Source organism: Pristiophorus japonicus, chromosome 26, assembly GCF_044704955.1.
Source record: "Pristiophorus japonicus isolate sPriJap1 chromosome 26, sPriJap1.hap1, whole genome shotgun sequence".
NCBI classification, from domain to species: Eukaryota; Metazoa; Chordata; class Chondrichthyes; family Pristiophoridae; genus Pristiophorus; species Pristiophorus japonicus.
The window spans coordinates 3,814,768-3,834,199 of NC_092002.1; the positions used below are offsets into that span (position 1 = coordinate 3,814,768).

The 19,432-nt window shown below is 55.4% G+C and overlaps 1 protein-coding gene across 1 annotated transcript in view; it reads left to right on the plus strand.

Annotated features, from left to right (window-relative positions):
- spint2 (serine peptidase inhibitor, Kunitz type, 2) overlaps positions 1-15,942 on the plus strand; it is a 40,001-nt gene extending 24,059 nt beyond the window's left edge. The window contains exons 2-10 of the mRNA XM_070867668.1: positions 803-973; positions 3,027-3,080; positions 4,765-4,890; positions 5,099-5,155; positions 6,979-7,149; positions 9,598-9,648; positions 11,325-11,495; positions 12,746-12,817; positions 15,137-15,942. Of these exons, the coding sequence (XP_070723769.1) occupies positions 803-973; positions 3,027-3,080; positions 4,765-4,890; positions 5,099-5,155; positions 6,979-7,149; positions 9,598-9,648; positions 11,325-11,495; positions 12,746-12,817; positions 15,137-15,300 (1,037 nt within the window). The 3' untranslated portion in view covers positions 15,301-15,942. The remainder of the gene's footprint in view (positions 1-802; positions 974-3,026; positions 3,081-4,764; positions 4,891-5,098; positions 5,156-6,978; positions 7,150-9,597; positions 9,649-11,324; positions 11,496-12,745; positions 12,818-15,136) is intronic.
- The last annotated feature ends 3,490 nt before the right edge of the window (positions 15,943-19,432 follow it).

The window sequence follows — 19,432 nt, forward strand, 5'->3', positions numbered from 1 at the left end:
GAGGGGCCGAATGGCCGACTCCTGATCCTAAGACTCTGTTTTGCTCTCGCTGAAGCATCGATTGGGAGGCGGCCTGATACAAGTGTCTAAAACATTTCACAAAATGGTTAGCACTGATGGGTTAGTTAAAGTTTTGGCCAGAGCAGGAATAAAAGTTTGGTACTGCTGTATGGGTCTTGGGAGAGCGGACCAAGCCTGGCCTCCTGACGCTGATCTCCATTAAAGATAGAACTCAACCTCGGGGCCTCCCAACGCGCTTTACAGCCAATGAAATACTGCTTTAGGGTGCAGTCACTGTTGTAATGTGGAAAACGCAGCAGCCAATTTGCGCACAGCAAGCTCCCACAAACAGCAATGTGATAATGACCCAGATAATCTTGTTGGTTGAAGGATAAATATTGGCCCCAGGACACCGGGGAGAACTCCCTCTGCTCTTCTTCGAAATAGTGGCCGTGGGATCTTTTCCATCCACCTGAGAGAGCAGATGGGGCCTTGGTTTGATGTCCACTCTGACAGTGCAGGGGAGTTTTCCCTCGACCATATTTATCCCTGAACCAACACTTATCTGGTCGTTATCACATTGCTGTTTCTGTGCGCAAATTGTCTGCAGTGTTTCCCTCATTACAACAGTTACCGCACTCCAAAAAGTCCTTCATTGGCTGTAAAGAGCTTTGAGATGTCCGGTGGCTGTGAAAGGTGCTATAGAAATGCAAGTCTGTCTTGATATGTTCAGTAAAGGTGGCCCTTGTTGACTGATGCTGACCATGGCCGGCAATAACTTGTTCCAACCTTGAATTTTCAGTGAACTGCTTGGGTCCGGAGAAGACGGGACCCTGTCGGGCATCCATCCCCAGGTGGTACTATGCTGTGAGCAGCAAGACTTGCAAAGAGTTCATTTATGGAGGTTGCTTCGCTAACGGGAACAACTTTCAGAGTGAAGCCGAGTGTTGGAAGAACTGCAACGGAGTTACAGGTTCGTGCTGGCGGGGTGGGGTTGAGGGGGCGGGGGGGAGAACGCGGGAAATCCGATCTGTCGGGTCGGGCTTTGGTGGGTCGTTGGTCTAATTGGCCAAGAGGTGTTCCTCTCGGCTCTGGGAGTTTATCTCGACAGATGAGGGACAAGAAGATCTCTGGTTCAACCCAACGATGACCGAGGTTTTCAGGATGATGGGGTTTGTTAAAGTAGATAAGAGTCAATCTATTCCTGCTGGCAAGTGGGTCAGTAACCGGAGCTCGAAGATTTAAAACCGTCGGCAAAAGACCGAGGGGCGATGGGGAGAACATTTCTCACTCGGAGTTGTCTGGATCTGGAACGCTCGGCCTGAAAAGGTGGTGGAAGCTAGCTCCATCAATGATTTGAAAAGGGAGCAGGACAGGTTGTTGAGGAGCTATTGATGGGGTTAGGGATGAAAAACAGGAGGAGTGGGGCTTGAGGAATGCTCTTTCGAAGAGCCAGCACCAGCACGATGGGCCGAATGGCCTTCTGCGCTGTAAGTTGCGATGATTCTATCCTGCGCCACTGCTGGATTAGCTAAATCCTTGTTTGGGATCCTGTTGCTGATTGGTTGAGCCGGTAATCCACCTGATCGGAAGGAATTGATCCTCGATGAATAGTAATCAGCAAGACTTGCATTTATATAGCGCCTTTCACGACCACCGGATGTCCCAAAGCGCTTTACAGCCAATGAAGTACTTTTGAAGTGTGGCCACTGTTGTAATGTGGGAAACGCGGCAGCCAATTTGCGCACAGCAAGCTCCCGTAAATGGCAATGTGATAATGACCAAATCATCTGTTTTAGTGATGTTGATCGAGGGATAGATATTGACCCCAGGACACTGGGGAGAACTCCCCTGCTCTTCTTCGATTAATGCCGTGGGATCTTTTACATCCACCTGAGAGAGCAGACGAGGCCTCGGTTTAACGTCTCATCTGAAAGACGGCACCTCCGACAGTGCGGCACTCCCTCAGTACTGCCCCTCCAACAGCACAGTATGGCTCTCCCTCAGTACTGCCCCTCCGACAGTGCGGCGCTCCCTCAGTACCGCCCCTCCGACAGTGCGGCTCTCCCTCAGTACCGCCCCTCTGACAGTGTGGCTCTCCCTCAGTACTGCCCCTCCGACAGTGTGGCTCTCCCTCAGTACTGCCCCTCCGACAGTGTGGCTCTCCCTCAGTACTGCTCCCTTGGCTCCGCCCCTCCGACAGTGTGGCACTCCCTCAGTACTGCCCCTCCGACAGTGTGGCACTCCCTCAGCACTGCATTGGGAGAGTCAGCCGAGATTATGTGCTGAAGTCTCTGGAGTGGGACTGGAACCCAGTCAGCAGATTGTCAGATGGCAGTATGATGCATCGTGTCAGCCGTGGCTCAGTGGGCAGCACTCTCGTTCCCGAGTCGGAAGGCTGTGGGTTCGAGTCCCACTCCAGGGACTCCAATCTAGGCTGACACTCCCAGTGCAGTTCTGAGCTGCTGTAGCTACGGAGTTCTCCCCGGTGTCCTGGGGCCAATCTTTATCCCTCAGCCAAGATCACTGACCCTAATTATCTGATCGTTATCACGTTGCTGCTTGTAGGATCTGTTAATTATCTGCTGTGTTTGCTACATTCGGCATGGGACTGATCGAATGGCCTTCGTCCGTGCTGCAACCAATCTCTGAGTGCAACACTGACTACACTTCAAAGAGTACCTCGTTGGGCCGTGCTGAGGTGGTGACAGGCGCTACAGAAATGCACGGTCCTTTTTCAGGTTTGAGATGCCCTATAATCTGTGTGTTTGTGTCAATACGGCGACACCAGGGTATTGTTAATAGTTGGGAGTCAGACTCAAAAACCTGCTCCAGACCGCCGCGTAGACTTGTGAGCACTGACAGAAGGAAATCTTATCGCGGCAATTGTTGAAGCGTGAGCGAACTTCAGCAAGCACAGTTTGTAGATTCGTGCATGATCTGTACAAGATGTTATGTAAAATACATGTGCACATTCTCTCAATATCTACAGCCTAATACAGATAAATTCTTTTTTTTTTTTTAAGCACCCTCCAACAACTCGGTCCCAGTATCGGGCAGGAGCGTAATGGGTGTGAAAGGTAAGGTGACGGACTCGAGACCATGTTTGCAACTAATGTCACGGAGTTCACCAGCTGCGGACAGAGAAAGCGAATCCAAATCTCTCCGCAGCAGATCCACAATTTCAATTCTGATTTCCAAATTATTTATTTATTTTTTTTTTAAAAAGAATCATGAAGGGGCCGCCCATTGAAAACTGAGATGAGGAGAAATTTCTTCTCTGAGGGTTGTGAATCTGTGGAATTCGCTGCCTCAGAGAGCTGTGGAAGCTGGGACATTGAATAAATTTAAGACAGAAATAGACAGTTTCTTAAACGATAAGGGGATAAGGGGTTATGGGGAGCGGGCGGGGAAGTGGAGCTGAGTCCATGATTGGATCAGCCATGCTATTAAATGGCGGAGCAGGCTCGAGGGGCCGTATGGCCTACTCCTGCTCCTATTTCTTATCTTCTTATGATTGTCCTAGGCCTAACCATCTTCAGTTGCTCCATCAATGACCTTCCCTCCATCAGAAGGTCAGAAGTGGGGATGTTCGCTGATGACTGCACAGTGTTCAGTTCCATTCACAACCCCTCAGATAATGGAGCAGTCCGTGCCCCACATACAGCAAGACCTGGACAACATTCAGGCTCGGGCTGATAAGTGGCAAGTAACATTCACACCACACAAGTGCCAGGCAATGACTATCTCCAACAAGCGAGAGTCCAGCCACCGTCCCTTGACATTCAACGGTATTCCCATCGCCGAATCCCCCAACATCAACATCCTGGGGGTCACCATTGAGCAGAAACTTAACCGGACCAGCCACATAAATACTGTGGCCACAAGAGCGGGTCAGAGGCTGGGTATTCTGTGTCGAGTGTCTCACCTCCTGACTCCCCAAAGCCTTCCCACCATCTACAAGGCACAAGTCAGGAGTGTGATGGAACACTCCCCACTTGCCTGGATGAGTTGCAGCTCCAACAACACTCGAGAAGCTCGACACCATCCAGGACAAAGCAGCCACTTGATCGACACGCTACCCACCATCTTCAACACTCACTCCCTCCACCACCGGCGCCCCCTGGCTGCAGTGTGCACCATCTACAAGATGCACCGCGGCAACTCGCCAAGGCTTCTTCGGCAGCACCTCCCAAACCCGCGACCTCTGCCCCCTAGAAGGACAAGGGCAGCAGGTCCATGGGAACACCACCACCTCCACGTTCCCCTCCCAGTCACGCCTCAATTTCAAAATTCTCATCCTTGTTTACAAATCTCTCCATGGCCCTCGCCCCCTCCCTATCTCTGTAATCTCCTCCAACCTCATAACCCCCCGAGATCTCTGCGCTCCTCTAATTCTGCCCTCCTGACCATCCCTGATTATAATCGCTCCACCATCGGTGGCCGTGCCTCCTGTTGCCTGGGCCCCAAGCTCTGGAACTCCCTCCCTAAACCTCGCCGCCTCTCCACCTCTCTTTCCTCCTTCAAGGCGCTCCTTAAAACCAACCTCTTTGATGAAGCTTTTGGTCAGCAGTGCTAATTTCTCCTTGTGTGGTTCGGTGTGACAATTTGTTTGATAATCCCTCCTGTGAAGCGCCTTGGGACATTTTACTACGTTAAAGGCGCTATATAAGTACAGGTTATTGTTGGCCTGATGTGACTTGTTTGACTGACGGTTACAGCAGCACCCCGTGTAACGTTTCCGACCCATTCCGTTTGTTGCAGGCTGTTCGGGTCAATGCTCTGCGGAGGAGTTCACGTGTGACGACGGCTGCTGTGTGCCCCTGGACCTGATGTGTGACGGGACGGCCCAGTGCCGCGATAAGTCCGACGTGCAGTACTGCAGTGCCGGTGAGTGACGGAACAAGATCGTGTCGGCCTGCCTTCCGCACGCCCGGGGCGATGGGATCCTGGGGGCAGGGGGGGTGGGTCATCGATAACTTGTGCCCACAACCCCCGCCCCAGAGTCCAGCGAATGCAGTTTTCAGTAATACCTGCGGGCAAAGTGAAGCTTTGCTCCAAAGAAAGTGGTCTGACTTTATTGTTTCTCTGTTTCTAGTCTGTGCCAGTTACGCCCGGCTGACTGAATACGAGCCGCCCACCGCCACGGATAACGGTAAGGGGCGGGGGTCGGGGGGCAGGGTCGCAGTGTACACGGGGCGGGGGTCAGGGGTCGGGGGGCCGGCGGGCAGCATTGCATCCTGCCGCACCAATTGTTTCTTGGGTTTTAAACGGGAAGCATGGACCAGAGGGAGAGATACTGTGGGGGAAACTGTTTGTGCAGTTTACGAGGAAGGGGGTTCTCCAGCCCCTCCTCCCCTCCCTGCCCCCTCCCTCCCTCCCTCGCTCCCTGTCCCCTCCCTCGCTCCCTGTCCCCTCCCTCGCTCCCTCGCTCCCTGCTCCTCCCTCCCTGCTCCTCCCTCCCTCGCTCCCTGCCCCTTCCCCCCCCCCCCCCTCCGTCGTTCCCTGCCCCCTCCCTCTCTCATGGGGGTGTGTGAAGTTGGGGAATTACCACACGAGCTGATTTGCTTATTTCGGGGTGTCGGGCGATTAGTGCGATCGAACCATGGCAGAATCCTCAGGAAGAGATTAATCCTGACTAAGACTTTGGGTAAATCCTTAATCTGTGCAGCAGACTCCACCTTCTGGGAAGGCCGTGTGTGGGGATGCAGGCTCGACTGCATTGCACTGTCCCATCCCGGAGGCTCCAGCTGTCCTGAGCTGAGCTAATGGAGTCCTGAAGTTAAACAAAGACTCGAGACTTGCATTTCTATAGCGCCTTTCACGACCTCAGGGTGTCCCAAAGCGCTTTACAGCCAATGAAGTACTTTTGGGGTGTAGTCACTGTTGTAATGTGGGAAATGCGGCAGCCAATTTGCGCACAGCAAGCTCCCACACACAGCAATGTGATAATGACCAGATAATCTGTTTTTGTTTTGTTGATTGAGGGATAAATATTGGCCCCAGGACACCGGGGAGAACTCCCCTGCTCTTCTTCAAAATAGTGCCCCGGGATCTTTTACATCCACCTGAGAGAGCAAACAGGGCCTCGGTTTAACGTCTCATCCGACAGAGGGCCCCTCCGACAGTGCGGCACTCACTCAGTACTGCCCCTCCGACAGTGCGGCACTCACTCAGTACTGCCCCTCCGACAGTGCGGCACTCCCTCAGTACTGACCTTCCGACAGTGCGGCACTCCCTCAGTACTGCCCCTCCGACAGTGCGGCACTCCCTCAGTACTGCCCCTCCGACAGTGCGGCACTCCCTCAGTACTGCCCCTCCGACAGTGCGGCACTCCCTCAGTACTGCCCCTCCGACAGTGCGGCACTCACTCAGTACTGCCCCTCCGACAGTGCGGCACTCCCTCAGTACTGCCCCTCTGACAGTGCGGCACTCCCTCAGTACTGACCCTCTGACAGTGCGGCGCTCCCTCAGCACTGCCCCTCCGACAGTGCGGCGCTCCCTCAGCTCTGCCCCTCCGACAGTGCGGCACTCCCTCAGCACTGCCCCTCCGACAGTGCGGCACTTCCTCAGCACTGCCCCTCCGACAGTGCGGCGCTCCCTCAGTACTGCCCCTCCGACAGTGCGGCGCTCCCTCAGTACCGCCCCTCCGACAGTGCGGCACTCCCTCAGCACTGCCCCTCCGACAGTGCGGCGCTCCCTCAGTACTGCCCGTCTGACAGTGCAAACACGTCCTTCCTGTAATGTGACCAGAGCTGCACGCAGTACTCCAGCTGTGGCCTAACCAGTGTTTTATACGGTTCGAGCATAAACTCGCTGACGCTTGCTGTCGGTTCCAGCCGCTGAGTGAGGGTCAGTAATGGCGGGCGGTTCCGTGGGCTGTGTTGCTCCGATGTGCAGCTCCCACTGGGAGGAGACTAGACGGAGGTTGGTGTGAGGTTCGGGTTGTTTTAACGCCGTGCTGCGTGTGTCTCGCAGAGCGCTGTAACGCCCCCAAGAAGGTGGGCAACTGCCGGGCTGCCTTCCCCCGCTGGTACTTCGACCCCAAGACCCAAATCTGCAACATGTTCATTTACGGAGGTTGCCGGGGCAACAAGAACAACTACGAGAGCGAAGGCGAATGTATAGCTGCCTGTGCTGGGCAGAAGGGTGAGTCCGACCTGCAGGCGGGGGGCGAGGGCGAGGTCGCGTTTTTACATGCGTCCGTCACCAATACCGCTTACTTCCACCTCTGTCCCGTCGCCAGTCTCCGCCCCCCACACCCCCCGCCCCCTCAGCTCATCGGCTGCAGAACCCCCCAACCCCCCCCCCAGTGTCCAGACTCCGACTATTCCAAACCTCCCCTTTCCGTCCTCCCACATTCTACGCTCCGTAAACTCGAGCTGATCCAAAACCCGGCTGCCCCACTTCGTAACTCGCACCGAGTCCCGCTCACCTATCACCCCCTGTGCTCACTGACCCGTGTCCTAACTCGCACCCAGTCCCGCTCACCCATCACCCCCTGTGCTCGCTGACCCGTGTCCTAACTCGCACCGAGTCCCACTCACCCATCACCCCCTGTGCTCACTGCCCCGTGTCCTAACTCACACCCAGTCCCGCTCACCCATCACCCTCTGTGCTCGCTGACCCCGTGTCCTAACTCGCACCGAGTCCCACTCACCCATCACCCCCTGTGCTCACTGCCCCGTGTCCTAACTCGCACCAAATCCCGCTCACCCATCACCCCCTGTGCTCACTGCCCCGTGTCCTAACTCACACCAAATCCCACTCACCCATCACCCCCTGTGCTCACTGCCCCGTGTCCTAACTCGCACCGAGTCCCACTCACCCATCACCCCCTGTGCTCACTGCCCCGTGTCCTAACTCACACCCAGTCCCACTCACCCATCACCCCCTGTGCTCACTGCCCCGTGTCCTAACTCGCACCGAGTCCCACTCACCCATCACCCCCTGTGCTCACTGCCCCGTGTCCTAACTCGCACCAAGTCCCGCTCACCCATCACCTCCTGTGCTCACTGCCCCGTGTCCTAACTCGCACCGAGTCCCACTCACCCATCACCCCCTGTGCTCACTGACCCCGTGTCCTAACTCGCACCGAGTCCCGCTCACCCATCACCCCCTGTGCTCACTGACCCCGTGTCCTAACTCGCACCAAGTCCCACTCACCCATCACCCCCTGTGCTCACTGACCCCGTGTCCTAACTCGCACCGAGTCCCACTCACCCATCACCCCCTGTGCTCACTGACCCCGTGTCCTAACTCGCACCGAGTCCCGCTCACCCATCACCCCCTGTGCTCACTGACCCCGTGTCCTAACTCGCACCGAGTCCCACTCACCCATCACCCCCTGTGCTCACTGACCCCGTGTCCTAACTCGCACCGAGTCCCACTCACCCATCACCCCCTGTGCTCACTGCCCCGTGTCCTAACTCGCACCGAGTCCCACTCACCCATCACCCTCTGTGCTCACTGCCCCGTGTCCTAACTCGCACCCAGTCCCGCTCACCCATCACCCCCTGTGCTCGCTACCCCGTGTCCTAACTCGCACCCAGTCCCGCTCACCCATCACCCCCTGTGCTCGCTGACCCCGTGTCCTAACTCACATCGAGTCCCACTCACCCATCACCCCCTGTGCTCACTGCCCCTGTGTCCTAACTCACACCGAGTCCCACTCACCCATCACCCACTGTGCTCACTGCCCCGTGTCCTAACTCGCACCGAGTCCCACTCACCCATCACCCCCTGTGCTCACTGACCCCGTGTCCTAACTCGCACCGAGTCCCACTCACCCATCACCCCCTGTGCTCACTGCCCCCGTGTCCTAACTCGCACCGAGTCCCACTCACCCATCACCTCCTGTGCTCACTGACCCCGTGTCCTAACTCGCACCGAGTCCCACTCACCCATCACCCCCTGTGCTCACTGACCCCGTGTCCTAACTTGCACCGAGTCCCGCTCACCCATCACCCCCTGTGCTCACTGCCCCTGTGTCCTAACTCACACCGAGTCCCGCTCACCCATCACCTCCTGTGCTCGCTGACCCGTGTCCTAACTCGCACTCAGTCCCGCTCACCCATCACCCCCTGTGCTCACTGCCCGTGTCCTAACTCGCACCGAGTCCTGCTCACCCATCACCCACTGTGCTCACTGACCTACATTGGCTCCTGGTCCGGCAACACCTCGATTTTAAAATTCTCATCCTTATTTTCAAATCCCTCCATGGCCCTCGCCCCTCCCTATCTCTAACCTCCTCCAGCCTCACAACCCCCCGAGATGTCTGCGCTCCTCTAATTCTGCCCTCCTGAGCATCCCTGATTATAATCGCTCCACCATCGGTGGCCGTGCCTTCTGTTGCCTGGGCCCCAAGCTCTGGAACTCCCTAAACCTCTCTATCTCTCTTCTGTCGGGCGCTCCTGAAAACCTGTCTCTTTGACCATCTGTCCTAATATCTCCTTATGCGGCTCGGTGTCAAATGTTGCCTGATAATCGTCTGCGAAGCACCTTGGGACGTCTCGCTACGTTAAAGGTGCTATATAAATGCAATTTGTAGCTGAGTGCAGCTCACTGGTCTAACGCGGCTGTTTAATCTTTTTGCAGCGGTCACCCCAGAGCCACGAAAGGTCCAGCCGGACAATGCCGATGATGAAGGTAGGCCGCTCTCTGTAGTGACCAACATTTACAATGCGGGTTTTCCATTGGGGGCCCTGGTCCCAGAGATCAGCGGACACTTCGTGGGGGAGGGGTGGGCGATTGGTGTGGAGGGGGGGGGTGGGGGCGCGCTGCAAGGTCACCAGATGGCCTGCCTATCGCCTCTTGTCTCTGGAGACGTCTCACGATGTTTCTGATGTACTCAGCCTGCAGCAATGCTGCTGATCTCCCTTTTGGATACTTGATGCGTTTTTTCTTTCCTGAAACTGGGACGTGGGACCCACCCCAAGAAAATGTCTGACCTTGCACGCTGTCTCGCCCAGAGCCTCCGGCTTGCGGTGTCCGACCTCTTGCCGCTCGGTGGACTTCTGACCGAGAGGGATGTATTTTGGTCTGGGATCAGGTTCCTCTCCCCCTTCCCCCAAACTCTGCTCCTCCGCGCAGTCCATGAGACTGGGCTGCGATGCAGTTCCCATTAAGGAGATTTTTCTGCATGTGTGACTGCAATGAGGGATATGGAGCCAAAGCAGGTGGATGGAGTTAGGACACAGATCAGCACTGATCTCATTGGATAGAGGATGGGACAGGGCGGGGATCAGGCTCGAGGGGCTGAATGGCCTCCTCCTGTCCCTACATTGCTATGTAACAACCGCTATTCAGACCTCGGCGTTATATTTGACCCTGAAATGAGCTTCCGGCCACATAGCCGCAGTATAACTCAGACCGTCTATTTCCATTTCTGTTACATTGCCCATTTCCGCCCCCTGCCTCAGCTCATCCACTGTTGAAACCCTCGTCCATGCCTTTAACTCCAGACTTGACTATTCCAACGCACTCCTGCCTGGCCTCCCACATTCTACCCGATGTAAACTAGAGGTGATCCAAAACTCGGCTGCCCCCGTGTCCTAACTTGCACCGAGTCCCGCTCACCCATCACCCCCTGTGCTCACTGCCCTGTGTCCTAACTCACACCCAGTCCCGCTCACCCATCGCCCCCTGTGCTCGCTGACCCGTGTCCTAACTCGCACCGAGTCCTGCTCACCCATCACCCCCTGTGCTCACTGACTCATGTCCTAACTTGCACCGAGTCCCGCTCACCCATCACCCACTGTGCTCACTGCCCCGTGTCCCAACTCGCACCAAGTCCCGCTCACCCATCACCCCCTGTGCTCGCTGCCCCATGTCCTAACTCGCACCGAGTCCCGCTCACCCATCACCCCCTGTGCTTGCTGACCTACATTGGTTCCCGGTTAAGCAACGCCTCGATTTCAAAATTCTCATCTTTGTTTTCAAATCCCTCCATGGCCCTCGCCCCTCCCTATCTCTGTAATCCCCTCCAGCCCCAGAACCCTCCTAGATGTCTGCGCTCCTCTAATTCTGCCCTCCTGAGTATCCCTGATTATAATCGCTCCACCATCGGTGGCCGTGCCTTCTGTTGCCTGGGCCCCAAGCTCTGGAACTCCCTCCCTAAACCTCTCCACCTCTCTACCTCTCTCCTGTCCTTCAAGACGTTCCTTAAAATCTATCTCTTTGACCACGCTTTTGGTCACCTGCCCTAATTTCTACTAATGCGGCTCAGTGTCAAATGTTTTATCACATAACGCTCCTGTGAAGCGCCTTGGGACATTTCACTACGTTAACGGCGCTATATAAACACCAGTTGTTGTTGCTCACAGCTTACTGCTTCGCCCCCGCGTTGACTGGTAAATGCCGTGCCTCGTTCCGGCGATGGCATTACGATGCCGACACTCGGCTCTGCAAAGTGTTCACCTACGGAGGCTGTAGCGGCAACAAGAACAACTACGACAGCGAGGACGAGTGTTTGTCCAGATGCTCGGGAAGGAAAGGTCAGTGGGCGAGTCGGCCGCGGCGATTGGAACACCTCCCTCCCGGGCGGGTGGGCTCCGGGAGCCCTGGTGGTCCGGGTAACGGACCGGCCAACCAGCGAGCTCCATTCCCACCACGGCCTGTTTCGATCAATGAAGCGGCTCATTTGTGAGATGCAAGTATTGACTGTGGAAGCTGCTGACTGTCTGAAAAGCCCCCAGCGGCTCATTGCTGTCCTTCGAGGAAGGAGATCTGCCGTCCTGACCTGGTCTGGCCTAATAAAGAAAGGACTTGCATTTCACCACCTCGGGACGCTTTACAGCCAATGAAGTACTTTTGGAGTACAGTCACTGTTGTATTGTGGGAAACGCAGCAGTCACTTTGCGCACAGCAAGCTCCCACACACAGCAACGTGATAATTGACCCAGATAATCTCTCTTTAGTTTAGTGGCGTTGGTTAAGGAATAATCTTTTGCGTTCACCTGAGAGCAGACAGGGCCTCAGTTTGATGACCCCTCCGACAGTGCGGCGCTCCCTCGGCACTGCCCTCCGACAGTGCGGCACTCACTCAGTACTGCCCCTCCGACAGTGCGGCGCTCCCTCAGTACTGCCCCTCCGACAGTGCAGCGCTCCCTCAGTACTGCCCCTCCGACAGTGCGGCGCTCCCTCAGTACTGCCCCTCCGACAGTGCGGCGCTCCCACAGTACTGCCCCTCCGACAGTGCGGCGCTCCCTCAGTACTGCCCCTCCGACAGTGCGGCACTCCCTCAGTACTGCCCCTCCGACAGTGCGGCGCTCCCTCAGTACTGCCCCTCCGACAGTGCAGCGCTCCCTCAGTACTGCCCCTCCGACAGTGCGGCACTCCCTCGGCACTGCCCTCCGACAGTGCGGCGCTCCCTCAGTACTGCCCCTCCGACAGTGCGGCACTCCCTCGGCACTGCCCTCCGACAGTGCGGCACTCCCTCAGTACTGCCCCTCCGACAGTGCGGCGCTCCCTCAGTACTGCCCCTCCGACAGCACTATTCTGAAGAGCAGGGGAGTTATCCTCGGTGTCCCGGGGCCAATATTTATCTCTCAATCTGGGTCATTATCACATTGCTGTTTGTGGGAGCTTGCTGTGCGCAAATTGACTGCCGCATTTCCCACAATACAACAGTGACCACACTTCCAAAAAAAAGTACTTCGTTGGCCGTGAAGCGCTTTGGGACGTCCGGTGGTCGTGAAAGGCGCTATAGAAATGCAAGTCTTTCTTTCTCCTTTATCTTTTGTAGGTAATGAGAAGGAAGACGATAATGGGACCTATGATGAGCAGCACCATCCCGAACTCCGCCACCATGCTTCGGGTAAGCTGCCTCGCCTCCACAATGGGATCTTGTGCCCGTAACTCTCTGCAATCCTTTCAAGTAGCTTGGGATTAAAATGGAGGCTGATCTCTTCATCATATACAACATGGGAGATAGCCAGGCTGCGTGAGAGAGAGTGATTGGATAAGAATATATTGCGTTGGCGGTTATTAGTCTATTACCAGATGGAGCATTTAGTCGGAGATAAATGTAATGAATGGACTGCTGTCGAGGGAAGTTACCTCATTGTCCACCAAAGTGTGGAGACCAGTTCATGACATGTTTTTATTATAAGTAACAGCATTATGCCAAACTGGGCCCCATGGGGTAAATAGCGCTGGTTTTTCATGTTCTCATCAACTTATGGGAACACGATATCTGCGTGACATTTTCCGTCATCCAGATTGAAGGTGGATCTCGTGGCCATTTCACACCGTCTCCTGACAGTGACACGACTGTGATTGTGATTAATTATAAACTGGACTACAGTCCAGAGAGAATGGGTTCCCATCTAAGAATTGGGAGCAGGAGTCGGCCATTCGGCCCCTCGAGCCTGCTCCGCCATTCAATAAGATCACGGCTGATCATCGACCTCAACTCCACTTTCCCGCCCGATCCCCATATCCCTTGATTTCAAAAAATCTATCAATCTCAGCCTTGAATATACTCAACGACTGAGTCTCCACAGCCCTCTGGGGCAGAGAATTCCAAAGATTCACCACCCTCTGAGTGAAGAAATTCCTCCTCATCTCAGTCCTAAATGGCCGACCCCTTATCCTGAGATTGTGTGACCCCTGGTTCTAGACTCTCTATTTCTGGGGGATTAGGGAAATGGTCGTCACAGTTTACATAAGAGAGGGAGGGGCTGCAGAGAGTGAGGGAGCAATCCTTTGTGTATTTTTATGTACAAGGTAGGGAGCAGTTTGGTAATATTCCATTGTTTCTCAAAGGAATTCCCATCAGTCTACTTTTCCCTATGGCACGGCGTGCCATCTCAGGGAGGGGGGGGTAAATTGGGAGGGGTGGTCTCCTGCAGGAATAACGGTCAGCATTTTGCAGGGAGGGGGGGGGTACTCCAAGGGCGAGAGATTCGGGGCATTTTTGCTCCCCAGGGGAGGAGGGGGAGGCCAAACGATTTTCCGCCTGGGCAAGGCGCGTTAACGACTCGCTCAAAATTCCGCGGGCGTTCGGCGGCGACGGTAACCCATCGCGCCCCGCGCCGTGTCACCATCTGCAACGACCCGGAGCGAAAATCTTGAGCGCCCCACGAGGCTACCGGGGGGGGGGAATGGGGGCGATGCCAACGACCGCTTCAGGGCCCGCGGGGGCGGTGGAATTGTAAATAAAATGTTGCCCGAGTTACCGGTTGTGTCCGCCGGCCTGCCCGATGGCGGGTTCGGTGCCCCGACCCTGCTGCTGGTGCTCCGCTTGTGTGGCAATGGTCGCGTGTTCCCCTCCCCACCTCCCCCTCCCCTTTAATGAAAGGGGAGGGGCCCCGCCTACACGGCAGTGCTGCACCGTCCGTCGCCTGGCGCTGCGCCCCCCTCCCCCCCCTCGCGGCTGGTACCGCCCCCAAACGGGGCGCTGTGCAATTTCCCACTGCCCCCCCCACCCCCGCCTAATCCCCAATCTGACAGTGAGTGGTTGGTGAGAAGCTAAAACATTGAAATTTACAGGGCAGGAGGCCGCCATTCCGGCCCATCGTGTCCTCACCGGCCGACAAAGAGCCGCACGGCCCTCGGACAGCAGCCCTGAAGGTTACATATAAACCTGTGAACAATGGCGGAAAGGCAAAGAGCACCCAGCCCAACCAGTCCGCCCCACACAACTGCGACACCCCTTACACTGAAACATTCTACACTCCACCCCAACCGGAGCCATGGGATCTCCTGGGAGAGGCAAAAAACAGATAAAACCCAGGCCAATTTAGGGAGAAAAAATCTGGGAAAATTCCTCTCCGACCCATCCAGGCAATCGACACTAGTCCAGATCACCCTGGCCGTATTCTATTCCCTGCAGTACTTACCATTATATCTGCTCCGTCCAACAAAAGGTCATCCAGTCTAATCCCAATGACCAGCTCTCAGTCCGTAACCCTGCAGGTTACTGTACTTTAAGTGCCCATCCAAACATCTCTTAAAAGTGGTGAGGGTTTCTGCATCCACCACTCTTCCAGGCAGCGAGTTCCAGACCCCCACAACCCTCTGCGTAAAATGTCCCTTTTTTTAAATTAGTGGAATGGCCGGGCGGGCGGGTTTTGGCATGGGGGGCGGCTGGCCATGGTCTCGATGTGACCCTCTTTCTCTCTCTCCCCCACAGCGATCTCCATGGTGGTTCTGCTGGCGATCTGCGTCCTGATCTTGTTGGCCGGCGTCATTTACTTCATCATCAAGCTGGCCAAGACCGACCACGTGGTCTCCTATCACCGTACCCAGTCCCGGGAGGACAAGGAGACACTCATCAATACCGTGGAGAACCTGTAACTCCGGCTCGCTCCAGGCCGTGATTTTTCGAGTGCGCTTCCAAAAAAAAAAACCCCCACAAATTTTACCACTTTATTCTCGCGTGCTGTGTTCAGTTTTGCTGCGCGCGGGAGGGAACGGTTCTCTGTTTAGTCTGCAAGGTTTTGCTGAGGTCGTGACCTTTGTCCGCCAACTCTTATCTTGTTTCCATTCTAACTTTGTTTTAATTTTAAATCTTTTTGTTTGATGAAGGGTCTATTTTAACGTGCCGCGCCCCCCTGCCTCTCAATAGGCATTTGGCGGGCTTGGGGGAAAAACTTTGGGATCGACTCTGTGACTGGGAAAGGAGAAATATAGAAAATAGGTGCAGGAGTAGGCCATTCGGCCCTTCGAGCCTGCACCGCCATTCAATAAGATCATGGCTGATCATTCTCCTCAGTACCCCTTTCCTGCTTTCTCTCCATACCCCTTGATCCCTTTAGCCGTAAGGGCCTCATCTAACTCCCTTTTGAATATATCTAACGAACTGGCCTCAACAACTCTCTGTGGTGGAGAATTCCACAGGTTCACAAGTCTCTGAGTGAAGAAGTTTCTCCTCATCTTGGACCTAAATGGCTTACCCCTTATCCTTGGACTGTGATGCACTCATCCTTAGATTGGTTGGGGGGGGGGGAATGGGGGGAACACATTATCTTTGCTCAGGGGGCAATCTTTGGTCTGATGCACCACATTGTTGGAGGGAACTCCTCTTCTGTCTAACGTTCCTGTACATAGTTTTGCTGGGATTGGGGGCGGGGGGGGGGCGTGTACCCTTCCTCCAATTCAACACAACCGGCTGGAATCTCTCTCGCTGCTTGGGTTTGTGGTGCTGTGCGGGGCGGAGAGTTTGCAAGGTGCCGGAGGTGGGAGTGGGGAGATGGAGAACGTGGCCAGTCGCCCATTGCTCCTTTTAATCTGTGGGGGTCGGGTGGGGTGGGGTGGTCTGTGAATTGCAGGAATTCTCCCGGGCTGGTCTTGTTAATAGTTCCCAGGATCAACTCCCAATTATTCCGGCCAAATCTCCGAGCAGTCAGAGCCTGGGCTGCTGTGCCCCAATGGTTTGAGGGTTTATTTGCTGGGTGTGACCCCACTCCCCTCCCTCCCCACCCCCCTCCGACTTTCCAGCCTTTTAGTTTTTATGGTTCTCTCACTGGGACATGTTGAAACTTTCTCCAATGCTCCAATGATGTGGGTGGGGCATAAATTGCCCGAATTGGGGGGGGGGGGGGGCGCTCTTCAAATCCATGACCTGGTTATTGTATTTGGTTTCCCTGTGAAGAGGGAGGAGGCAGCGGATTGAATAATAAACCCAGATCGGGGGGGAGAGGCTGGGATCGGGGAGAGTGTGTTGCTGCTCCTGTTTTCTGAACTCGCTGGTGGGGGCGGGGCTAACTGAAGGTGCCTCAAACTCTCGGCCATCTGACGGGGAGGGGGGAGGGAGCCAGGTCAGGGAATGTCGCCCCCCCCACCCGGTCAGGGAGCGATGTCCACTCCGGACTCGCCCTGTCGGTATCTGGAAGGTTTCAGCCCAACCCCTCCACCCCACTCCACGCTCCGACCCAGTCCCCGCACTGATCACAGCCTCATGGTGCGGTACCCCAATATTTGTCAAAATACAACTTGACTTCATTCCGAAAATCTGTCGAATATGTGAAGGTGAGGTTTGCCAGCAACAAAGCCGGAATCTATCCATTAGCCGCCTGCAGCGCCCAGTGCTCCCGACGTGGGGTCACTGACTGATTCGCTGATTCCTGCTCGGCTCATCGCCAATCCTCACTGGGCCCCCCACCCTCCCTCCCTCCTCACTGGGCCCCCTCCCCCATACCTCCCTCCCTCCCTCCCTGCTCACTGGGCCCCCTCCCCCATACCTCCCTCCCTCCCTCCCTCCTCACTGGGCCCCCCACCCTCCCTCCCTGCTCACTGGGCCCCCTCCCCCATACCTCCCTCCCTCCCTCCCTGCTCACTGGGCCCCCTCCCCCATACCTCCCTCCCTCCCTCCCTCCCTCCTCACTGGGCCCCCCACCCTCCCTCCCTGCTCACTGGGCCCCCTCCCCCATACATCCCTCCCTCCCTCCCTCCTCACTGGGCCCCCCACCCTCCCTCCCTGCTCACTGGGCCCCCTCCCCCATACCTCCCTCCCTCCCTCCCTCCTCACTGGGCCCCCCACCCTCCCTCCCTCCTGCTGATGTACATTCTCTGCTTCTTCATCACATGGGATCCACTGGCCAGTAATCCAATACTGCTTCCAACAGCCAATCGGCATCCGCTCGTAGACCAGCCGTGATCCTGTGTCCAGCCCGGACCAGAGAGAGAGAGAGAGAGAGAGGAGTGTTGGGTGTGATAGTGTGTGTGAGTCTGTGTCCATGTGTGTGATTTTTTTTTTTGGGGGGCATTAAAATCATATAATTTACAAGTGCCCCCTATAAAAGGGGAGGGGGATGTCCGTGTGTGTCTGTGTGTGTGTGTGTGTGTGTGTCTGTGTGTGTGTCAGGATGCAGGTGCAAAATTTAGGAAATTTTTGTTTAAATGTCACTGTCCCCATCCAACATAATGAAGAATCAAAGAGCTATCTGGCTCTTGCTGCAGACTTGAATCTGGATCACACAAGGTTGTGGTCAGGGATCTGCACTCCCCGTCTGTCTCTCCCTCGGTGTCTCCCTCTCTGTCTCTGTCTGTCTCTCTCTCTCTCTCTCCCTCTCTCCTCCCCCTGCCCAACATAGTTTGGGTCTGTTCCCAAGGCCCCTGGGGTTGGCTTGCTGTAAATGGCCCTCGTGGACTCTGAGTCTGAATCTTTCAGTGAGTGATCCACCAGTTGCGAATTGCACCTCAGATTTTTTTTATTATCTATCTTCTAAGAGTGTCCAGACTTTATATCTGGAGAGTATCTTCTCCGTGGTGTCGGTAATCTCACAAATCAATTGCTCAAGAAATGGGACTTTGAAATGCTGCTCCAAGACTCATTTCAGAGATTAAACTGTTACGGTGATCGAGAACTGGAAATGGGGGGGGGCGCGGGAGGGGGGGGTACGGGACAGGAACTGGAGGGGGTCACTGGACAACCTATTCTTACACTGCGGGGTGTGTGTGATTCTTAAATAAACTCTAAACATGTAGGGTTAATACTCAGGTGATCGGGAATCTCAAACTTGATTTTGTTTTCTGTAATGTGCAACTTACTTATAATAAAATATGTTTAGAACTTTTGATTTGTTTTGTTTTAAATTACACATGGGATATACGGCCCAAAAACAGGCCAACCTGTCCATGCCGGTGTTTATGCTCCACTCGAGCCCCCTCCCGTCTTTCCTCATCTAAATCTAGCAGCATAACCCTCTATTCCCTTCTCCCCCATATGTGTGTCTAACACTCTCGCCTCTGCGTCAGAAGGTTGTGGGTACAAGTCCCAATCGAGAGACTCGAGCAGTACTGAGGGAGCGCCGCACTGTCGGAGGGGCAGTGCTGAGGGAGCGCCGTACTGTCGGAGGGGCAGTGCTGAGGGAGCGCCGCACTGTCGGAGAAGCAGTACTGAGGGAGTGCCGCACTGTCGGAGGGGCAGTACTGAGGGAGGGGCAGTGCTGAGGGAGCGCCGTACTGTCGGAGGGGCAGTGCTGAGGGAGTGCCGCACTGTCGGAGGGGCAGTACTGAGGGAGTGCCGCACTGTCGGAGGGGCAGTACTGACGGAGTGCCGCACTGTCGGAGGGGCAGTACTGAGGGAGTGCCGCACTGTCGGAGGGGCAGTACTGAGGGAGCGCCGCACTGTCGGAGGGGCAGTACTGAGGGAGCGCCACACTGTTGGAGGGGCAGTACCGAGGGAGTGCTGCACTGTCGGAGGGGCAGTACATAAGAACATAAGAAATTTGAGTCGGCCATATAGCCCCTCGAGCCTGCTCCACCATTTAATACGATCATGGCTGATCCGATCATGGACTCGGCTCCACTTCCCCGCCCGCTCCCCATAACCCCTTATCCCCTTATCGTTTAAGAAACTGTCTATTTCTGTCTTAAATTTATTCAATGTCCCAGCTTCCACAGCTCTCTGAGGCAGAGAATTCCACAGATTTACAACCCTCTGAGAGAAGAAATTTCTCCTCGTCTCAGTTTTAAATGGGCGGCC